General features: G+C 39.3%; 1 protein-coding gene across 1 annotated transcript in view; it reads left to right on the top strand.

The window, feature by feature from the left end:
• The window catches only part of LOC114249525 (uncharacterized), an 83272-nt gene that overhangs the window by 38031 nt on the left and 20704 nt on the right, over positions 1 to 24537 (top strand). Inside the window, exons 2-3 of the mRNA XM_028183132.2 lie at positions 5880 to 6118; positions 12113 to 12333. Coding sequence (XP_028038933.2) covers positions 5910 to 6118; positions 12113 to 12333 — 430 coding nt within the window. The 5' untranslated portion in view covers positions 5880 to 5909. The remainder of the gene's footprint in view (positions 1 to 5879; positions 6119 to 12112; positions 12334 to 24537) is intronic.

Raw genomic sequence — 24537 nt, 5'->3', positions numbered from 1 at the left:
CACTACCACTCTACCGTCCGAAATAAACTTGATATTCAGTGAACCAATCTTACGGGTTAACGTTTTGCGTTTTGATCTTAACTTTTTCCCTACCTATTCACTGGTCCTACCACCAGCCTAAGGGGCTATTCAAGCTAATCCCGACGGGTAGGTGAGCTCACGGGTTCAACCTAAGAGAATTTGATAGCACTAGCCCTAGCAAAAGCAGTGTTTCGCCGAATCTGCCACTGAATCGACATCGCGACCAACTGAGAAGATCCGGCGAGAAACTCAGTGGGCTGTGACTTTAACATGACCCTTAGCGACTTACGTATGTGCAAATTCTCGAACTAATTCAAGAAGAAAACACGACTGCTTAACATTATATTACTAAAAGTTCTCGTTTTAAATGTTGTAATAAAAATTAAAATTTAGTAACATCCCGTATCGCAGATTTTTTTTATTGCTTTGATGGGTTCACGAGCTCACAGCCCACCTGGTGTTAAGTGGTTACTGGAGCCCATAGACATCTTCAACGTAAATGCGCCACCCATCTTGAGATATAAGTTCTAAGGTCTCAAGTATAGTTACAACGGCTGCCCTACCCTTCGAACCGAAACGCATTAGTGCTTCACGGCAGAAATAGGCAGGGTGGTGGTACCTACCCGCGCGGACTCACAAGAGGTCCTACCACCAGTAAAATAATTAAATATATAATTAAAACGGTTTTTACGATTTCATCCACGCATTTATTACTATAATTTTATTGTTTTCGACGTTTTGAATGGTTTACAGTTTTTGTGGTCACGGACGAATAAATTTTAATTTTCGAACTTATTCATCTTCAAATACTATGCACCCATCACGAGATATCAAAAACTATTTATCCAATAGACTTCTATACTTTTCACAGAAACGCTTTTTATGGTGTAGACGCTCAATAGAAACTGATTTTACGTAAATTCTATCCAAAATGGATTTTGTGGGCACGGATAGATACCACCACCCTGCCTATTTCTGGCGTAAAGCAATAATAGTTTCCAGTTTGGATGGCGAGTTAACCTTTGTACTATAAAATTAAGACTTAGAACTCATGTCTCAAGGTGGGTGGCGGCAATTACGTTGTTGATGTCCAGGGGCTCCGATCACTTAACACCGGGCAGGCTGTGCTTTTATCCACACATGTAAGTAAGGAAAAAAACGCGTTCCATTCATTATTCGTGAATTATAAATTTAACTTAGGGCGAAACCGCTAGTCCTATAAAAATATTATAAAGATTGAGTTATACCTTGACATTATAAGCTTGAGGCTGCGTACCCCCTAAGCGCGGATACCTCGTAGAAAGTTAGGCACCTGCCGAAAAAAATTCTTAATATTAAAGCCCTTCAAATAAAAAGACTTACAAAACCGAAGACAGCGGGAGTTTTTCGCGAAAACAAATCTGACGGAAAAATAAGCTTTTCATTAAAAGATCGAGACCTTTTCTATCTTCGTAAGAATTTCTAATTAGCAATGAAATTCGGCGCACGTACCTCGTCCGCGGTAGCTTAGGGCAGGTAAGATGTAGGTCAGACGGTCGGGCAGCCGGCTCATTCAGCATTAATGCTTATTGTGCCGTCTACGCTCAGCTAGAGCGTGCATAATGCCCGTGCACATATGTATCACTACTCGCCTACAATAGAATTCATCGCGCGATACAGACGTGATTTTTGTAAGGTAAACAAAAGATGTAGCAATAGTTGATCTATATGTTATGACAATTTTATAGAGGTTCTACAGTGAATATTTAGAAGTCGTTGTGGCCTAAAGAATACGACGTCCGGTACTCTTACAACGAACGAACTTACTGGTGGTAGGACCTCGTGTGAGTCCGCACGGGTAGGTACCACCACCCTGTCTATTTCTGCCGTGAAGCAGTAATGCGTTTCGGTTTGAAGGGTGGGGGGCAGCCGTTGTAACTACACTGAGACCTTAGAACTTATATCTCAAGGTGGGTGGTGCATTTACTTTGTCTGTAGGTGGGCTGTGAGCTCGTCCACACACCTAAAAAAAGCGGACTGAGGTTACTAGTTAGGACAGAACCGTTTTTTTGGCATTTGAAGTCTATATTCTCACAATTTCCACAATTTAAGCCAGGGGATACAATAAAAACAGCAATGACATATAACAGCATGTGAACTTCAAATGTACTTAGCAGATTAACATCTAAGATGTTAATAATTAGGATTATAAGTGCGAATATTGCTGTGAACAGAGCCGCAAACATTGGACAATAGCGATATGACAGCAGAATCTGGAATGAAATGGTATAAAGTCAAACTTAGGTGGGCAGCGGCTTGGCTGGTGGGCAACGGCTTGACTCTGCCCCTGGAATTGCTGAAGTCCATGGGCGACGGTAACCACTCACCATCAGGTGGGCCGTATGCTCCTCGTCTGCCTACAAGGGCAATAAAAAAAACTCATACTAAACTAGAGTTTGTTGGTTTTCTATTTCCAAACATTCTGTTTAGTAACTATCCCTTAGATTTTTTGTTTTTTTTTAATCCTAAGATGGCTGAGCTCACATTCTACCTGGTTTTAAGTGATCACCAAAGCCCGTGAACATCGACAACGTAAATGCCGCCACCCACCTTGAGACATGAGTTCTAAGTCTCACTTAATACCAAGGCGATAACTTAACACCAAGTGGAAGGAAAACGCTTTTGTTCATCTAATGAAAAACGAATTGTAGATTGAAAGCATAGTTTGGATTTTAGAGATGCCGTTAAAGATACCACGTCCGTCCTTAATACAGTTCCAACCTTAACCTTATTCGTGAACATTTAAAGTATACGACATGAGCGGTAAAATGTTTTTGAGTGATTTATTCTAAAATTTTTACTGGTGGTAGGACCTCTTGTGAGTCCGCACGGGTAGGTACCACCACCCCGCCTATTTCTGCCGTGAAGCAAGCAGAATTGCAGCAGATTTGAAGGGTAGGGTAGCCGTTGTAACTATACTGAGACCTAAGAACTTATATCTTAAGGAGGGCGGCGCATTTACGTTATAGATGTCTATGGGCTCTAGTAGACCACTTTTTTTTTTATTGCTTAGATGGGTGGACGAGCTCACAGCCCACCTGGGTTTAAGTGGTTACTGGAGCCCATAGACATCCACAACGTAAATGTGCCACCCACCTTGAGATACAAGTTCTAAGGTCTCAAGTATAGTTACAACGGCTGCCCCACCCTTCAAACCGAAACGCATTAATGATTCACGGCAGAAAAAGGCAGGGTGGTGGTACCCATCCGCGCGGACTCACAAGAGGTCCTACCACCAGTAAAAACTTAACAGGTGGGCTGTGAGCTCGTCTACCCATCTAAGCAATAAAGAAAAACAAGAAAAAACCATTATGTCGTTTGAAGAACTCTAACTAAAAATTACAAAAACTGAATTTTTCATTCTTTGTTATATAAAAAAGTCGTGATTCAATAAATGTGATACGCTCAACGCACCCCCTAAATCCCACATGAATGGACCACACCGGCATGCCGTCGTACTATCAATAATTCAGGACACCAGCCGGCTCCGGCACAAAGTTATTATTATTAATAAAAAAAAACACCTACCATGGGTACATGTTTCGATTAAAATGAAAAACAAAAATAGCGCATCATTTTCGAGATGTCAATATTCGTTTGACGTTTAAAGCTTTATTCATTCCATTCAAATCGATAATCTTTTTAATGAACGAACATCATCATAGCTTCGTATTCTTCGTGTTACCACCACGAACCAATCGTACAATGAAATACCTGTCACAGCTATTATTATTTTGAAATTTATAATTTTAACAACATTACTTTCGTAATATTTATTCCTTATTACATTTGTTGGGTATTCTGCTTCTATTAAGTAAATATGTTGAGGGTGGTTTAAAATGCGAAGACTTCTTATGAGTATTTCCGACAGTAAAGATACGAAGTAAAGCCCTGCTGGTCGCTTCAAGAATGATCTTATTAAAACTGTCGAAGCGAGTTCGAGTTTTAATAGTAGAATACACAATTACAACAACAAAGACATGTACTTCGTTATCTCTCCAGGTGGGAACATTCAATCTGGCTTAATAATAAATTTTCCAGGCTATTTGGTTTACGGAAACTTTCAAAGGTTTCAATGCGAGGAAAAATTTGGTAATGTAATTTCGGCTCGGTTTTGTTACATTCTTCTTTGCTCATAATACTTGTTTATAGGCCGGTGAAGGAATGTTTGGATTCGGTCCATGTTTGGTCTAATAAATGATTCAATGCAACAAAAGTTTTGGAACGAAGTTCCTTATCGCGCGTTGTGAAAGGGGGCTAGACGGAAAAAATTCTTACGAAAAGTTGTCACGACACTTTTTGCTATAAATTCTTACGAAAAGTTGTCACGACACTTTTGGAACGAAGTTCCTTATCGCACGTTGTAAAAGAGCGCTAGACGGAAAAAATTCTTACGAAAAGATGTCACGACACTGGTTGCTATAAATTCTTACGAAAAGTTGTCACGACACTTTTTGCTATAGTAAGCTATTGTAAGCTGTGCGGCGTCGCATGTTTCTCTGTCTGTCTGTCTGTCTCTCTCTCTCTGTCTCTCTCTCTCTTTCTTCATACCTCGAATAGAACTTTAAATTAATATTTTTATAATTGGGAACTTCGTTCCTATCCGGTGTCCCACGCCACCACACTTTTTTTTTCTTTGTTTTAGCTGATTAAATTCAGTAAGCAAGGCCCTTCCAAATTCAGCATAAAATCTTAAATGTTCTTTGAAAAACAAACAAGGTTAAACAGTGTGCAAAGAAATTTACGAATATTTAAGTCGCCCAATTAATGGAAAATCGCCAAAATAAGTGGAATATTATAAATATTGAACAAACTCGAACAGAACTGAAACAGACCCCCGATAAATTAACAAAAGTTTTTTTTATTTAATGTGTAAATAGATTTTCTTAAATAAAATAAGGGCATAATATTCACCGTTCTCATACACAAACCATACACATTTTGAAGAAAACAAAATCGTTTATTTTGGTAACCCTAAAGATCAGTATAAATGGGTTGGTCATAAACTTTAATCTCCGGCTAACCAAAATAATGGGTATATTTAGCTAGCTTGACCCGCTATGGGATGTCATATGGTAAAGTAAGGGATATCCTTACCCTGTAAGTGTTTTTACTAGGTTTGGTGAAACATGTTTGTCTTTTTCTTCCTAATGCTTAAAGAGACGTTCCAGTGTTGAAAATTATTTCTTTTTTTTAAATTGAAATTTAAGAACCCGCATAACAATGCGTAACGTTCGTGTGTGACCCTTTGGTCTTGTTTGATTGCGACATCTGCCAATCACAATTAAAGACAACTTTGGTTTGATAACTAAATGTATTACAGGATTTGATTCCTTGATCCTCAAAGTCACTTGTGAACGTCTATTTTGTATAAATTTCATTCAATCTCATTTTCAAGAAAAATTAGTAACTGCTTGCGGAATTCGAACACTGGCACAGTTGCATCGTTCTTTTTTTTATTTTTTATTGCTTATATGGGTGGACGAGCTCACAGCCCACCTGGTTGCTAAGTGGTTACTGGAGCCCATAGACATCTACAACGTAAATGCGCCACCCACCTTGAGATATAAGTTCTAATAACAACGGCTGCCCCACCCTTCAAACCGAAACGCATTACTGGTTCACGGCAGAAATAGGCCGGGTGGTGCTACCTACCCGTGCGGACTCACATGAGGTCCTACCACCAGTAAGCTCGTTGTAAGTGTACCGGACGTCGTATTCTTTAGGCCACGATGACTTCTAAATATTCACTGTAGAACCTCTATAAAATTGTCATAACATGTGATCAACTATTGCTACAAATATTATGTTTGCTTCAGTAAACGGCCAAACAAGATAATGCAGTCAAAATGGAGATGAAAAAAACAGAAAAAGCTGGCAGCTTATCGCCAGTTAAGCCGGCACTAAAGAAGGAAGACGACGGTAAAAATTCCAGGTCGAGCAGCAGATCAGAAAAGGAATTGAAACTACCTCCTGAGAAATCGCCTAGTGATGATGTACCAAGAAGAGAGAGACGCTTGTCTAGAGCGAGCGAGAGTTCCAAAGAAACATTAGAAAGGTTAGTAAATAGTTTTTTTAGTAGTTCGTTAAATGAAAATTAACTTATTTTAGCCGGTGCCACAATGTTGTGAACTTAAATTAGTATATATATATTTCTGTAACTATCAATGATGACTCCATCAAAACTAGTTCATATAAAAATTAAAAATAATAGGTATTACAAAAATTGCAGAGATCACAACTACTATGTTATCATAATCATAATAAGTTGGGGAAAAAGTCTTTTCGCATTATAGTGTTTCTTCTTCTTCTTCTCAGTCGTGTCACTCTTGACAGAGTGGTCGTGATCGTTAATTAAAACTGCAGTGGGAGGTCCCCTAAATGAGTGCAGTAGAATGGCCTCGAGCAGGGAGAGATGACGCGACATCGTAAGACGCATCAAGTCTGCCCCTTCCAACACTACACTACATTATAGTATTTATGAACTTGTAATAAAATCTCTTTGGCTATACTTTTTGTATCTGGCTGGTTTTGGTATCATTAAAAGTTTAAATTTTAAAGAAGATAAACTCAAATTAGGAAAATGTAAGATTTTATTTATTTTTTAGTGAGTTTCTGACTACGTTTCTCGCCGGATCTTCTCAGTGGGTCGCGTTTCCGAACCGATAGTAGATTCTGCGAAGCACGGCTCTTGCTACGGTTCGTGTTAGCTACGTCGTCAGGTTTGAGCCACGTGAGCTCACCTACTAGTTAAGGTTACGTTGAAATAGTCTCTCAAGGCTATCAGCTTAGGTAGGAATAAAAACAAACAAACACAGGACCATCTGCTGGGCTGATTTGTAAATCTGAACTATTCTCGAATCCACCTGAAGGTATACAGAAAATTTCATTAAAATCGGTCCAGCCGTTTAGGAGGAGTTCAGTGACAAACACACGCACCGAAGAAATATATATAAAGATATAATCTACGTTTAAAATAAAAAAACAATGCTAAACATAATGGGAAACGAATAATGTTAACTCAATTTCAAACAGCAAGGTTGCCGAGTTAAACCATTTTTGTAAACGTTCATTCATAATTACGAACGCATTAAAGAGAAGTTTTGTTTCGCAGGTCCCGCTTTCCGAAGTTTAGGATTTATTTTAATTCGAAAAACATGACAAAAGCAGACGTAGAACAATGCGGCCCATGCGGCCCAACTTAGATGGGCTCTAGATAATTATGCTGTAACCTCTCGTCAAATATTTCACATAGTTAGGACAAGGGTTTTGTACAACACAACAATGAATTAGTTCGGGCGGTTTCTGTCTAGTAAATTTAATCATTTTGTTTGATTTTTGCATCGATAAAAGAGCGAACTAACTTCGTGTAAAGTGGCTCTTGAGTTATTTGTAAGATTTTTAAGATTGACATCTTCTAAGATGAGCTATAGTATATAAATAGATTGTTACTACTACAATATAACTAGTCAGGTCATAAGTATTGTCACACAGTAAAAACTTTTATTTTAGAATGCTGGCCACAAAAAAGTTTATTGAATTCGAATTTCGAATTGTTCATGAAAATAAAAATGTATACTTTTAGAATTTTACTCATTTTTAAATATGGAGTGGACGCTTAAAGAAGACCGTGTTGCAGTTATTGCGTTGCATCGTTGCGGTTACGCGCCAATTCAAATTTTTAACATACTGAAAATTTTGAATATAACCAAAAGATTCGTTTATCGTACCATCAAACGATACAATGAAGACTCTAGTGTACATGACAGGTCAAGAAGTGGTCGCCCTCGGTCTGTTAGGACTCCAGCAGTGATAAAAGCTGTGAAGGCGCGAATTCAAAGAAATCCCAAACGTAAGCAGAAACTGTTGGCCCTTCAGATGGGGTTAAGCAGAACCACGGTGAAAAGGGTGTTAAATGAAGACTTAGGGCTTCGGGCATATCGAAGAAAAACAGGACATCGTTTGAATGCTCGTCTAATGGACCTGAGACTGAAGAGATGCCGCGCATTGTTGAAGCGGTACGCGGGAAAAAAATATCGGGAAATTCTTTTTTCGGATGAAAAAATTTTTACCGTAGAAGAGAGCTACAACAAACAAAATGATAAGGTGTACGCACACAGTAGTGAAGAAGCGATCAACCGTATTCCGCGTGTCCAACGAGGTCATTTTCCATCCTCGCTCATGGTATGGTTGGGAGTTTCTTATTAGGACTTAACAGAGGTACATTTTTGTGAGAAAGGTATAAAAACGAATGCAGTTGTGTATCAAAATACAGTCCTGACGAACCTTGTGGGACCTGTTTCTCATACCATATTCAATAACAGGCACTGGATATTCCAACAAGATTCGGCGCCAGCTCATCGAGCGAAGAGCACACAAGACTGGCTGGCGGCGCGTGAAATCGACTTCATCCGGCACGAAGACTGGCCCTCCTCCAGTCCAGATTTGAATCCGTTAGATTACAAGATATGGCAACACTTGGAAGAAAAGGCGTGCTCAAAACCTCATCCCAATTTGGAGTCACTCAAGACATCCTTGATTAAGGCAGCCGCCGATATTGACATGGACCTCGTTCGTGCTGCGATAGACGACTGGCCGCGCAGATTGAAGGCCTGTATTCAAAATCACGGAGGTTATTTTGAATAAACTTTAGTGTCATAAGAATCTATGTTTTGTTAAGTTCATTTTGGTATATGAATGGTTACATAATGAATAAACTTGTTTCAATTATTTTACATTAAACATGTGACAGAATTTATGACCTGACTAGGTATATGGAATTATCTTTTTTTAAATTTAAACTTTTAATTATACGAAAACCAGCCAAATACAAATAGTATAGCCAAAGAGATTTTATTACAAGTTCATATATACTATAATGCAAAAAGACTTTTTCCTCAACTTATTAGGTATATTCATTCGAACTCGGTAAATTTTAATTTTCCAAATACGTAGCGGAGCGAATGAAAAAGCAATTAAAAAGTTTTATTATTGTACTGTAACAGACAAGCGTGAAAATAAAATAAAAAATATCGCTTCTACCAGACCTAGCTATGTTATGATTATTTTGTACTGAAATCTGAAGCCCAAGCAAACGACTTTAATATTAAATAGGCAGGTAATATAACCCTCTTTCAAGTAAGCTTTGATTTTGATATTAGTTAAACAAGTTCAAAGAGCGTCTACACAATATTGTAACAGAGTAAGCCTAGCTTAACACAACTTTGTATAATAATAAATAATAAAACATTTTACTTTTAATGTTTACTCACTCTCTTGTTTTGGCAATTTCATTGGCAACTGCAGTTTATCCCTTTCTAGGTTTTTCTTAGTTTTTGAAGCTAACCTTAATTTACTAGCTGACCCGGCAAACTTCGTATTGCCTCAATCGATAAAAAAAAGACCTAAACTTTTCTATAAAATAAACTTAACAAAAACAATCTATAAAAAACAAAAGGAGTCCGTCCGACAGGGGGGGACACACAAAGGAAAAAAAAAAATTTTGTTTTTATATATCCGAGGATTTTCATATTTATTCACCTTTTAAACCTTCTCTCGACTTCCACGAATAATTCAAGACCAAAATTAGCCAAATCGGTCCAGCCGTTCTCGAGTTTTAGCGAGACTAACGAACAGCAATTCATTTTTATATATAGAGATAGGTTAAATTTGATACATACATTTTTGCTTTGCTCGATGTATACTTTATAGTTAATTTATGGAAGCATAGTTATATAACTAGTCAGGTCATAAGTATTGTCACACAGTAAAAACTTTTCTTTTAGAATGCTGGCCACAAAAAAGTTTATTGAATTCGAATTTCGAATTGTTCATGAAAATAAAAATGTATACTTTTAGAATTTTACTCATTTTTAAATATGGAGTGGACGCTTAAAGAAGGCCGTGTTGCAGTTATTGCGTTGCATCGTTGCGATTACGCGCCAATTCAAATTTTTAACATATTGAAAAATTTGAATATAACCAAAAGATTCGTTTATCGTACCATCAAACGATACAATGAAGACTCTAGTGTACATGACAGGTCAAGAAATGGTCGCCCTCGGTCTGTTAGGACTCCAGCAGTGATAAAAGCTGTGAAGGCGCGAATTCAAAGAAATCCCAAACGTAAGCAGCAACTTTTGGCCCTTCAGATGGGGTTAAGCAGAACCACGGTGAAAAGGGTGTTAAATGAAGACTTAGGGCTTCGGGCATATCGAAGAAAAACAGGCCATCGTTTGAATGCTCGTCTAATGAACCTGAGACTGAAGAGAAGCCGCGCTTTGTTGAAGCGGTACGCGGGAAAAAAATATCGGGAAATTCTTTTTTCGGATGAAAAAATTTTTACCGTAGAAGAGAGCTACAACAAACAAAATGATAAGGTGTACGCACACAGTAGTGAAGAAGCGAGCAACCGTATTCCACATGTCCAACGAGGTCATTTTCCATCCTCGCTCATGGTATGGTTGGGAGTTTCTTATTGGGGCTTAACAGAGGTACATTTTTGTGAGAAAGGTGTAAAAACGAATGCAGTTGCGTATCAAAATACAGTCCTGACGAACTTTGTGGAACCTGTTTCTCATACCATGTTCAATAACAGGCACTGGGTATTCCAACAAGATTCGGCGCCAGCTCATAGAGCGAAGAGCACACAAGACTGGCTGGCGGTGCGTGAAATCGACTTCATCCGGCACGAAGACTGGCCCTCCTCCAGTCCAGATTTGAATCCGTTAGATTACAAGATATGGCAACACCTGGAGGAAAAGGCGTGCCCAAAGCCTCATCCCAATTTGGAGTCACTCAAGACATCCTTGATTAAGGCAGCCGCCGATATTGACATGGACCTCGTTCGTGCTGTGATAGACGACTGGCCGCGCAGATTGAAGGTCTGTATTCAAAATCACGGAGGTCATTTTGAATAAACTTTAGTGTCATAAGAATCTATGTTTTGTTAAGTTCATTTTGGTATATGAATGGTTACATAATGACTAAACTTGTTTCAATTATTTTACATTAAACATGTGACAGAATTTATGACCTGACTAGGTATATCTACCAACGCTATGTTGTTCTGTGGTTGACAGAGTAATGCATAACAAAATCCCATTATTTATTAGTATTTTAAAAATAAATTGCATTGTGTATATCATTTGTTGGAAAACTTTAATAAATAAACAAAATATATACAAATAAAAAGCAGGTGATTTTTCCTCTCATAACCACATTAACTCATTTCAACAAATTAATTACATACTAATAATGCTGAAGATAAACATGATTAACCAAATATCAGTGTACACAAATAAAATACATATATTATAATATTATTTTTATGCTATTGAAGAAGAATACATTCAGTAAAATATTGGGGACGATAAAAACTCTATTATTACGCACACACTAATTATTTTACTACTAGGGATTGCCATTTTTTTAAATTTACAGCTATCGTGAAATTTCAATATAGGGAATTCAAAACGCAATCATTTTTCGTGGCAACAAAAACAAGAACCCGTTCGAGGCACTCGCGAAACCAATGGGCTATCAATATTCGTATTGCGACTGAAACTAGCACACGAATACAATGAATATTTGTTTTTATTTAAATACTTGAAAACATGATTCATGCGTGGAACTAACTGATTGATCGTGGGAATGGATTATTTGGATCCGTAAGGAACTAACTATTCGAAAAAAAGGTGTGAGCAAATTTGGCATTTTGTATTAACTTCTTTCATAGGTATAACGGTGAAATGATTGAACTATTTCATTATTACAGTGAATACTATTGTTATCATTAATATCTAGAATTATGAAAGTATTTTATGGCTTTATTTATTTTTTTTTTGTTCCTAAAAATACTATATAATTAAAACAACTTTATGGTTTAATTGATTTTTAATTGTCATTACATTATTTGCGATGTTCCAAATACTTTACAGTTTTCGTTGTAACGGACGACTAAGTTGTTATTCGTCCTAGTTTGGACTACAACACGTGGGAACCAAAACAGGTTAAAGATAATTTCCTAACAGTTTCCCCTTTTGTTACACAGACAAGATTCAAAATCGGGTTCTCTTACGAGTCCGAAAGTCTCCCGCAAGTACTTCACAAACTGGCGTCAGGCATGCGACAAGACAAAAGACAAGACCAAGGAACTCTTGAAGCGTTGGCGGACGCTGCCTGAAGCTGAGGGAATATCTCCCGAAGAACACATGCAGCCAGCCAGTAAAAGCGAAGTAGACAACCGCAGAGGCTGGAGTGTACACGTTTGGAGTAAGTTCTTAGCTTTATATGTATTAGCCACGCTTGGCTTTGGGTAAGCCGATTTGCGCTGGGATCTTATCCATTAACTAAATATTTGAAGTAACATTTTCGGCTAATGTATCTATTTTTGACGAATAAGTACAGTGTTATAACAAAACAGATTTCTCTCCTATTTTAACATAAGTTTTTGTACGCCAAATGAGAATTCTTGTTTGTATCTTAATAGTTTTGAAGTATGTATGTTGTTATGTATGTTCTTAGAGCTTGTGCACTGTGGAATAGTGGGAAATATTTTAAAACTTAATAACATAGTGCTTAAAGATCCCAAGAAGCCTAAGAGATCGAAAAAATACATGTCAACACAGATATTAAATGAATTTGAGAAGCAACCGCCCTATATCTATCCTCCAATAGAACAAAATCCTGTTTCTTTGAATTCAACACATAAAATGCACAACATTTATTTATACGAGTATACTATTCTGTTAATTCACAAACTTTATCTTAAGTATTAGGAATGATAATTCCGAAATAAGTACTTTTCACAACTAACAACATAAGTTAAAATTTATTGTTGTTCGGTGTTGTCGCGGCCGAGTCTTGGTTTTGCCAAAGTCGTGTCGGGCTGCGGCGGGCGACTAGCGCAAGTGAACCATCCTGCTGAACCAGAGAGAGAGCTTTTCCGCTTTGAGCACGAAACCGTCGCTGTCAACTCGAGTTCCAAAATAAGTATCACGCCCGAATCTTATAGACGAATGCCGGCCAATTTCCTGTTGACCTTAAAAATAAGATACATGACATGCAAAATATTGCTAAAATGTATTTTTGTACACGATTTTTCATGCATACCCTCAGAAATCACTAGTCACTCATACACGTCTTCGTTGTAGACAACAGCTCGAAAAAGCTAATAAATGCAGCTTTTATTTCAATACTTCATTTATATAAATTTTACAGTACACGTTAAATACTTTATATCTCAGGGTGGTAATTTATATTGTTATATCTATCGATTCTATTGCCTATATTTGGCTGATCAAAATCGGTCAAACTGCTCAGTCTACAGAATGACGATAATTCCTAACACGATATCACTAAGCATCAAAATTTGAAAAGTTATACTTCACTTACCATTCACTTAAACACACGTTATATAAAACAGTTCAAAATGAACTGACCCACAGTCTCAAATGACAGCAAGCCTCGCGTTACTTTGACGATTCACGAGAATTTACAAAAACTACATGTTTTTATGCAAATAGCTTAGTATTCAAAATTTGACCATAATCATTAATCGCCCACTACTCAAATATAGCTCCATTATGAGTATTATTATTATTATAATTATTTTCTCTACCGTTTTATAAAGACGGGAAAAAAAGCTGTTTCTAAACTCTTTCTTTTGTGTTCTCTTGTGTTCTACAAACACGAACTGTGTCGTTCAACAAACGAAGGAATAAAAAGTATTCAACTATTTAGTCTTTGCTTATTTATATTTATACATTAAATTAAATACTTATGTTGGTCATTTAGCTTGGAGACTAGTACAACTATACTACACATTGATTCAGCTAATGGGCTATGAAATACAACAATTACAACTTAATAACAATGTTCTTTTAATATAATTTTAACGACCGTCTGGTGTAGTGGTAAGTGACATGGACACTACACAAGGGGGTCGCGGGTTCGAATCCCGCCAAGGAAAGATATTTGTATGATAAATATAAATGTGTTTTCCAGGGTTATGGATGTATATTAAATATATGTATGTGTATAATAAAAATCTTACATTTATTTCCGTTATCTGGTACCTGTAACACAAGTTCTTTACGAACTTAGCACGGGACCAGTTAACGTGGCGTGATTGTTAATAAATATTTATTTATTTTCTGAAGTCATATTTCTTAACTTGACTATATAGCTGCTTGTTTAATACGTATAATCACGGCCGTGAGCCGCGTATATTGTGGTAAAGCATACCAAAGTTTTCAAAGTTCTCAATTAATTTCTCTTGTTCATTTAATATACAATCTACTTTTCCTATAAAATACACCGCAACTCCAAAACGTCCACCCTTCAATTCGGAATTAATTTGCATGCATTAAGCTGATTAAAATCATACTTTTGACATCAACCTCCTACGTAATTTATTTAAGTATGAATATCGAAAATCAGAAACAAGAAACCTTGGCTTTGTTTAATGTTATTTCCTACGAGATTATTACAAGGGAATATTCAAAGTTCAAAGGTAACGTGCCAAGGGAAAGAACACGAAAAACACGTGACAAACGAGGCTTGTGGAGAGTACTTTGCGGTAGGCAGTAGGTTGGCTCTGCCCCTGGCATTGCTGAAGTCTATGGGCGACGGTAGCCACTCATCATCAGATGGCCCGTGCCGGTATGCCCGTCTGCCTATAAGGGCAATAAAAAGAAAGACACATTTGATTATAGAACTAGATGTTAAGTATGAATTTAATTACAGCGTTTTTTTTCCTAAAAGAAATAAATATGTTAGTTAATACTGGTGGTAGGACCTTTTGTGAGTCCGCGCGGGTAGGTACCACCACCCTGCCTATTTCTGCCGTGAAGCAGTAATGCGTTTCGGTATGAAGGGTGGGGCAGCCGTTGTAACTATACTAAAACCTTAGAACTTATATCTCAAGGTGTGTGGCTCATTTACGTTTGTAGATGTCTATGGGCTCCAGTAATCACTCAACACCGAGTGGGCTGTGAGCTCATCCAGACATCGAAGCAATAAAAAAAAGTGCTGGTCATTCTAGACATACCAGGAGCGGTCCCGATCTTTCGGCGGAGAAGTTCGTATTCCGTGATAGCTCGTGAGAATGCCATCACCCACCTTGAGACGTGAGGTCGAAAATCACAATTCTATTATTGAAGCGCTGTCCTGTCTTCGCGGCAAAATGGGCGGCTTTTACTACAGGCTCGTAAAACACCGGTAAAAGCCACTATTTGTTCATGATTATGATTGCAGAGTAAAATTAAGATTATAAAAAAAAAAATCATCGGTCCACTGCTATCATAAAAAAGTTAGGTTGGTGCTAATACTTAATACTAATACAAAGACAACACACATTTGCATTACTTACTTTACTTTTCAGAGCTTTTTTCCCAAGGCATTTACAACTTCAATGCTGTGCAAATAGGTACAAATACTTGTAACGATACAGTCTTTTCTTCAGTTTTCGCAATTACACCTTATTATACTTTTACCGTTTAACCTCTCGTTTTTTTTTTTTATTATGTCATTTTCGACATTTCAAATACATTACGGTGACGCCTTACCACGAAAACTGTACACTATTCAAAATGTCGGAAGTAATATAATCAGTATAAAATCGCGTGGTTATCGCACCATCTCCTTCGAGACGGCGTGTGTACTGGGTAGGACGCCGCCTTGAGTTCTGGAACCGGAGGCGCTCGCACTGACTATCAGTCGCGGGCTGACCTTCGTGCCCGGGGCGTGACACGTCCCAGCCCAGTGTGATCAGAGCGCGAAGAGCCCAATCTCGACGGTCCGTGCTGGAGTCGTCGTCTAGACGGCTGGCCGATCCTTCGGCTGGTCGTAGGACCGTCGAGGCGATTCGCCCAGTCCTTGTGGATTGGGTGAATAGTGACAGAGGACGCCTCACTTTCCGGCTCACGCAGGTGCTGACTGGGAATGGTTGCTTCGGTGAGCTACCACCATTATGTTTGCGACTTGGACACGGCAGAGCATACGCTCTCTGCACGCGTTTTACGCAAGAGCATCCGGGTGATGGAAGGCCGGGTATTCCGTAGGATAACTCACTCTAACCGGCGCCATCTAAGCGGGCTTCGGATAGCCTGCCGACCGAGAGGGCTGGTAGTCGTGGTGCCGACGACCACCGGTCCGGCGTCCCGAGGGGGATGGCGATGGGAGAGATGTTCTTCGCACTAAACACTTCGCTTTCCCCCCTTTGCCTTTTCATGAGTTCTGTATCATGCGAGGTTGAGTTACTCCTGACAAAAAAAAATTGATTAAGCCGTAAAGGTAGTTTTAATTTTATTGTCCTTTGAATAACATGCAGTGATTATATTCTGACCGACCCATGTAATGATTCGTTTATAAATAGCCCGAGTTTATATAAAGTAACGACATCATTTCCAACGGAAAACGAGCCGGATTTTTTTGTGAAATTGCCAAGTTTCAGCATTTTCGTAATGCGCTCAATGGAAAAGCTCGCTGCGCTGTGTGATAGGCTTTCGGTGTTTTTGATTCTCAAAAAGAATGTAGAGACGAGATTGGACCTCTTCAAATCTTCCAGTTAAACTGCTATTTTAAAAATTCTCGTTTATAGCAATCGTTTGGATTATCAAATGATTTTTCAATTTAAGGATTTATTTTAAAGTAGCTGACCCGGCAGATTTCTTAGTGCCTCAAGCGATAAATAAAAGACCTAAACTTTTGTATAAAATAAACCTAAAACAAACAAAAGGAATCCGTCCAACGGAGGACACATCAAAGGGAAAACAAAATTGTTATTTTTATTTAATTCCGAGCATTTTCATATTTAAGTCTACCTTTTAAATCTTCTCTGGACTTCCACAAATAATTCAAGACCAAAATTAGCCAAATCGGTCCAGCCGCTCTCGAGTTTTAGCGAGACTATTGTCGATAATCCCATTCTCACGGATCGTTTGGAACCTCTGGGTCTGCGGAGGGACTTCGGTTCCCTCTGTATTTTGTACCGTATGTTCCATGGGGAGTGCTCTGAGGAATTATTCGAGATGATACCGGCATCTCGTTTTTACCATCGCACCGCCCGCCACCGGAGTAGAGTTCATCCATACTACCTGGAGCCACTGCGGTCATCCACAGTGCGTTTCCAGAGATCTTTTTTGCCACGTACCATCTGGCTATGGAATGAGCTCCCCTCCACGGTGTTTCCCGAGCGCTATGACATGTCCTTCTTCAAACGAGGCTTGTGGAGAGTATTAAGCGGTAGGCAGCGGCTTGGCTCTGCCCCTGGCATTGCTGAAGTCCATGGGCGACGGTAACCACTCACCATCAGGTGGGCCGTATGCTCGTCTGCCTACAAGGGCAATAAAAAAAAAAGACTAACGAACAGCAATTCATTTTTATATAAATAAATTTGGAATATTAAATGTTATACAGTTTAATTCTTCTCTAAGCAATAATGCAAAAGTGAATGACTTGTACCTTAATTTCGTACAAAAAATAACATTTGCTTTCCATTACTGCGAATACGCGGCCTACTTGTTTTTAAGTGCTTCCCAAAGCCCATACATATTAATACATCAATACCGCTTATTAACCCACCTTGAGATATGAGGTATAGTGAGGATTGAGGATATTGAGGATTGTAAAACGCCAGTCCCATCCTTCAAACTGGACCGCGTCACTGCTTGACCTAGAAATTAAACAGAGCGGTGATACTTATCCGTATACGCTCACAAAACTTATATTATTATCGAGTTAAGGAATAAAAATTCGTTGGCTTGTACCAATACCATCACTGAACACAACAACATATAATTACTGGTGGTAGGACGTCTTGTGAGTCCGCGCGGCTAGGTACCACCACCCTGCCTATTTCTGCCGTGAAGCAGTAATGCATTTCGGTTTGAAGGGTGGGACAGCCGTTGTAACTATACTGAGACCTTAGAACTTGTAACTCAAGGTGGGAGGCGCATTTACGTCGTAGATGTCTATGGGCTCCAGTAACCACTTAACACCAGGTAGGCGGTGAGCTCGTCCACTCATCTAAGCAATAAAAAAAAAAAAAAAAATATATATATATATATATATAAGAAACAACACCCCAACAATTCTAACATAAACCGCAATTTCTCTCGTACATCTCATAACGGGTCCGTCATTACGAAAATACGTCCCATAAACATTCACATTTCACACCTGCGCCATTTTCTCAGTGTTGATTAGTATTTACGGTCCATCGGATTCTGTTACATTATTCAACAGTACAATAAAGATACGCACTTGAGGTCGGAAGTCAATCAATACTGTGCACAGAAACGGTAGATTTTTATATTGGAAACGTAATAATAGCTTGGGTTCAACGGAAACTTTCTGGAACGAATTAGTAAACACATATTATACAATGTCTTCTTAAACAGAACAAGGTACATTCAGCAAAATTCGTAACTGTCACTAATAAATGAGCATTTATCTTATACCTTTAAACGAGCAATTCTTGTATATATATTAATATATATATAATCTGAATCTCGGAAACGGCTCCAACGATTTTCATAAAATTTAGTATACAGGGGATTTCGGGGGCGATAAATCGATCTAGCTACGATTTATTTTCAGAAAATGTTGTTTTATTCGTGTTTTCAATAATCAACTCTTCCCGACATCTATTGGCGAATAATAATACTATTTTTCTTAATTGAGGGCAACTAACCGCTTTAAAGACACAAGATGGCGTTATCAAAAAAAAACCGAGCAAAGCTCGGTCATCGTCTCGTTTATTGCTTAAGTAGGAGAACGAACTCAATAGGCACACGATTTGAATAGGTACATCCAGTTACTTAGAGACATCAATACAAATTCTCCATTCTATAATACAATACCATAGCCGCCCCACCCTTCAAATCGGCAGGTGAGAATGCGTCGCGGCAAAAATAGACAGAATAGCAGTACCTATCCTTTTTTTTATGATTGAAGGATTACTGGTGACCCGGAAGCCTATCCAGTTTCACCAGAACAGGTGGGCGAGCAAAGGCTCAGCCAGGAGGAGTGGGATTTGCTAACAGCTGCCCGAGCGCCTCCGAAGGAGACCTAAGAACTCAAGAACAGCTGCTTCGCGAATGAATCTACTTCTTCTTCTTCTTCTTCTCAGTCGGACACTCTTGTCAGAGTGGTCGTGGTTACGTTGACGCTGTATGTGCAGTAGGACCTGCTAGGTCGCCCATGCTCCCGACATCCGCCCTCCAGGCAATGCGCTTCCAGGTCTGGCGGTTCGAAGCGTTACGAGTACATTTGACCATAGTGGACTCAGTTGCCTTCTTTATTAGGTCAGTCCAGCGGGTCGGTGAGCGGCCGCGTGATCTTCTGCCTTCCACCCGGCCCTGGACTACCAGTCTCTCCATCTAGTGCTCTTTTCTGGAGATGTGACCAAAGAATTTTAAAACCCTCATTTGCACTGTTGACGAAAGTCGGTCTTTGATACCGAGTTCTTTGAGGATGGATGCATTGGTGCGGAATGCCATCCATGGGATCTTTAGGAGGCGTCTCCAGCACCACATCTCCAGTGCATCGATTTTACGGCGATCCTGCAATCTTAGAGTAGACCGAGCTGAACAAAATGGAACCAATGTACAAAACATAGGTAATTGCGAAGTTGTACAGACCTACATCTACCTCGGCTCTGCTATCTCAAGCACTGGAGGATGTGGTGAAGAGATCAGACGACGATGCGCCATTACCAGATTGATGAAGTGTCTTGTGTTTCCAATCTTTCCCTATGGAGCCGAAACCTGGTCTAAGATGAATCTACTACTGGATCGGAATCGCGACCCGCTGAGAAGATCCGGCGAGAAACTCAGCGAGCTAATTCATGGGTTAGGTTGCACTTCGAACTCTTTGTCGAGTTCGACGAGTACGGTTACCGGGATCCCTAAGCTTGCTCCTAGTGTTAGAGCTGAAGGCGCCTAATGCAAAGGTTATTGGATCTGATGGATCCGTAAGGATGTGAGGTACCTATCCTCTCGGGCTTACAACGCTTATATTGTTGTAGGTATAAAGTAAATAATTGATGGTGTAACAGCATTAGGTTCTAAATATATTAAGTAGGAGACGTTTGTTTCTAGTAGTGGTAGAACTCATTTCAACTGATCTACCACTCCTAGAAACTGGTATTATGATTACTAAGTTGAAGTAGGTGAGTTCATTTTTGTACACTCCTTGAAGAGTAAACCAGGTACATATGTACACCATTACGTGAAACGCAAATCAACATTCTAAACAATAGATTAAAATGCTTAAATCTTAAATGTACTAGTATTCTACAACTGTCCCACTCTTCAAAGCGAAACGTCGTGCGTTCCGATTTACTTTATGACTGAAATAATTAGAATAGTGTGGTATCTTATCTACTTCCATGGCCTCAGTGATAAAGGCAATTTAATTGTGTTTGTTCTTAATTTTTTTTAATCGATTTTAACGTTTTATTACGTATAGCCGTTTGTCGATACAGAGTCGAAATTTTTCACCAAACAATTACAAAGCAAGATTCGACCTAATTCAACGGGAATAAAGCCTCAATTTTCACTCACTTTTGGCCGCAAATAGCCCAAGATAAAGACACATGGTAGAGGAGGCCTTCACCTTCACTTGAGGAGGGTTCATGTAAACAAACTTTTATATTTACACACTATAAACTTTTTTAAAAGCACTATCTATATTTATATTTTTTTAAACGAAGGGGAGGGAGGGAAGAGATATAAGGGGAGGAAGGAAAAAGGGGTAAATAAGTGTTAATAGCATCACTATTACTCTACCCGATGATATGCAGGCGAAGTAAATTGTCCTTCAGAAATAAGGTGACACTCTACAAAACTTGCATACGCCCCGTCATGACCTATGCAAGTGTAGTGTTCGCTCACGCGGCCCGCCCTAACTTAAAATCACTCCAAATCATTCAATCCCGTTTTTGCAGGATAGCCGTCGGAGCTCCGTGGTTCGTCAGGAACGTCGATCTCCATGACGACCTGGACTTACAGTCCATCAGTAAGTATCTTCAGTCGGCGTCGATGCGCCACTTCGAAAAAGCGGCACGACACGAGAACCCTCTCATCGTGGCCGCCGGTAACTACATTCCCGATTTTGCGGACAGAATGGAAAGCAGTCGACGTCGCCCCAAACACGTCATTTCGGATCCTCCCGATCCACTAATGGTGCTTTTAGGTTACCTCAAGCACCGGTCATCGTTCTCGTCGAACCCGTCGCTTGCGACGAAGGGCTCGACGAGTAAATTAACCCTCAGACACAGCCCGCTGAGTTTCTCGCCGGATCTTCTCAGTGGGTCGCGTTTCCGATCCGGTGGTAGATTCTGCGAAGCACGGCTCTTGCTAGGGTTCGTGTTAGCAACGCCATCGGGTTTCAGCCCCGTGAGTTGACCTACTAGTTAAGGTTACGCTGAAATAGCCTCTCAAGATTCTCAGCTAGGTAGGAAAAAAAACACTATTTTTTTTTCTTCTTTTTTTTTCTTTTCTTTTCTTCTTTACTTCTTTATAATTTCTTCTTCATACTTGAAATGTGTATGTAACCAATTATTTGCATGAAATAAAAGGCTTATTATTATTATTATTTGACCCACAACAACAACAAAAAACGCGCAATAAACGTTTTTCCACGTTCGAATTCGAACATTAGCAAAGTTCACGCGAACAAGTTATTCGCGAAACATCCGAGCTGGTAATTACCGTCAGTTACATCGGACGTTCGGTGCTCGCTACATAATTTAACGAGGCCAATCAAGACAAGTGCTGCGTCACGATACGACAAATCGATTTTCATGTTGGGGGAAATATGATTTTCGATAAATTCAAATTGGCCGTCGAGAGGCTAAGGTAAAAAGAGCTAGTCCCAATTATAGTTAACTAGCTATAGTACCCGTGCAGTTCGCTGGGCATTTAAATTTAACATTATTAACCCCCACAAAGATTCTCATCATTAACAACCCCACAACCGGTGTAGAGAGTCCAACACTCATAATATTCATATGAGCCTATCCATTAAGTACATGTATTTTCTACATGGATACCAAGTTTCAAACCAATCGGATGCATGGTTCAGTAGTTATAACGGAACATCCGTTAAAACCACTGTAGATTTATATATTAGTATAGATTATTCCCATTATTCGCCCAAATGAGTGAACAAGCTCATGGTCCACCTGGAGTTAGCTGTTTACTAGAGCGCATATACATCAACAATGTAAACACCTCCATCCACCTTGAGACTTGAGACATGACATCTAAGCCTCAGTTTTTTAGTACAACTTCTGTCCCACTCTTCAAACCGTAACCTATTACTGCTTAGCGGCACAAATAAGCACCAAATGGTACCTATGCGTGCGGGTTCACAAGGCATATGCCGTCAATAAGCTCTTGTTTAGTTGATGCTTAAGAAGCTAACGGAAAAGGTAGACATCGAAATGTGAATACCGAATACCATATTGAAGTCTTAAAAGAATTAGAATTAGAGTCTCTGTAATCGAAATACAAACTGTTTCGGCCGGTTCAACCGCATGCTACAATTTTTAAAAAAAAATTCCTGCCTGTGCTGATAGCTTTGAGGGGTTATTTTAGCTGCACCCTAACGTGTGTAGGTGAGCTCACGGGGCTCAAACCGGAGTATTGCTAACACTGACCCTAGCAAGAGCAGTGCTTCGTAGAATCTACCACCGGATCGGAAACGCGACCCACTGAGAAGATCCGGCGAGAAAGTCAGTCAAGACGCGCAGACGCTCAATTAAATTAAATTTATTGCTATTCTTGCACAATCATCGCAGCCCATTTAGCGGTTACCGAAGCTTGATTACACGCCTGGGGAATGAGGTGGAAATAACAATAATTAGTATTGCAGAAAGGATCCGCTGGAGGCAGGCAGCGCAGAACCCATCTGTGTGGCGAGGCTTGAGGAAGCCCATGTCCAGCAGTGGACGTCTATGGGTTGATAGAATAGGGCTATTCTACCGTTCAGGTCAGAAGGCACGAATGCAAACACGTTTTAATAATTTCCCGTCAATCCCGTCTTAAAACTCGACTCAAGGATTCACCTAAGGATTTACACCACTGTTGACTATTAAAACACCGACATATACTGGGTACTAGAACATTTAGTCAGACCGCTCGAGTAGATATCGTCAACCTGCCTATTTCTGCCGCAAAGCAATAATGCACTGTACAATACAATCGACCTCATGTCTCATGTTAGGTGTCGGCGCTCACGTCGTGATATCTATGGGCTCTTAACGATTTACCCTAGGCTGTAAAGACGTATGGCGTATACAAAAAAACTCAACCTCTTTAATTCCAACAATGTACATTCACATAATAATACACAAACTCGTAATTGCTACTTCGTACCGTGAACACGCACAAAATAAACCCAGTTTTCTTTCATCGATTGTTTACTTCATTTACCGGGCGAAATTTCTCAGTAACATTGTGTTTCCTCAGTACGTGTATTGAATTTTCAAAAATGAGTTCAAAGTTTGTCGTTTTCGAAGTTTGGAATTTAGACGCCCTACTAACCATACCTATACTGAGTCTGCTGACCTCTTGAGATAAATTTAATTTCAAGTTTTGAACGAATACAACGTAATAGTGGAACCTGGTCACGCGCCGTCGTGACTACCGCTAATTTTGTGTTAATATATAGGTCTCTTAGAAATACTCGCGTGCGACAATATTATACGTTGATGATGTTGTGAACGAAACCTTTCCAATATCGCCAACAGCACCTGCACAAGTTAAATCGCATTAAGACGAAAAGTTTAAGAACGTATAGAAAGAAAAAAAACGAAGAAAATATGTAATTCCCGTATAACTTTCAACACTTTTTTTTATTGCACTTATAGGCAGACGAGCATACGACCCACCTGATGGTGAGTGGTTACCGTCGCCCATGGACTTCAGCAATACCTCCACAAGCCTCGTTTGAAGAAGGACATGTCATAGCGCTCGGGAAACACCGTGGAGGGGAGCTCATTCCACGTGATGGGATGGTACGAGGTAAATTCACCATAATAACTTCAAAAATGAAATAAACGCCGGTATACGTGTACATTTATTAAAAACAGCGGCCCGCTCCGGCTTCGCTCGGGTCTTTAACAAAAATTCCAACGACGTTGTTTTATTTTTTTTAAATAAAAGAACACTTATTGCAGCATAACTATAATAGTTAGACATATGCTGTCGCGACACTTTTTGTAAATAATAATATGTTCTACAAAGTCGTAGTACATTATTTTATTCTATCATCAATAGTTTTCGCAGGGCACGCCATGTAAAGACTATTTTAGGTATTTTTTACACCTTGGGTTATATTATTGGAGTTTTAGTAAGGATCCCTAATTTTTTCAAAAAAGATGTAGCCTATGTCACTGCGGAATATTGTAGCTTCCAAACAGTGAAAGAATTTTTCAACTCGGTTTAGTAGTTTCGAAGCCTATTC

The sequence above is a fragment of the Bombyx mandarina genome, chromosome 07 (assembly GCF_030267445.1).
Source record: "Bombyx mandarina strain Sakado chromosome 07, ASM3026744v2".
In the NCBI taxonomy this organism is placed as follows: domain Eukaryota; kingdom Metazoa; phylum Arthropoda; class Insecta; order Lepidoptera; family Bombycidae; genus Bombyx; species Bombyx mandarina.
The sequence above is the reverse complement of the archived record's forward strand: the minus strand, read 5'-3'. Positions and strand labels throughout refer to the sequence as shown.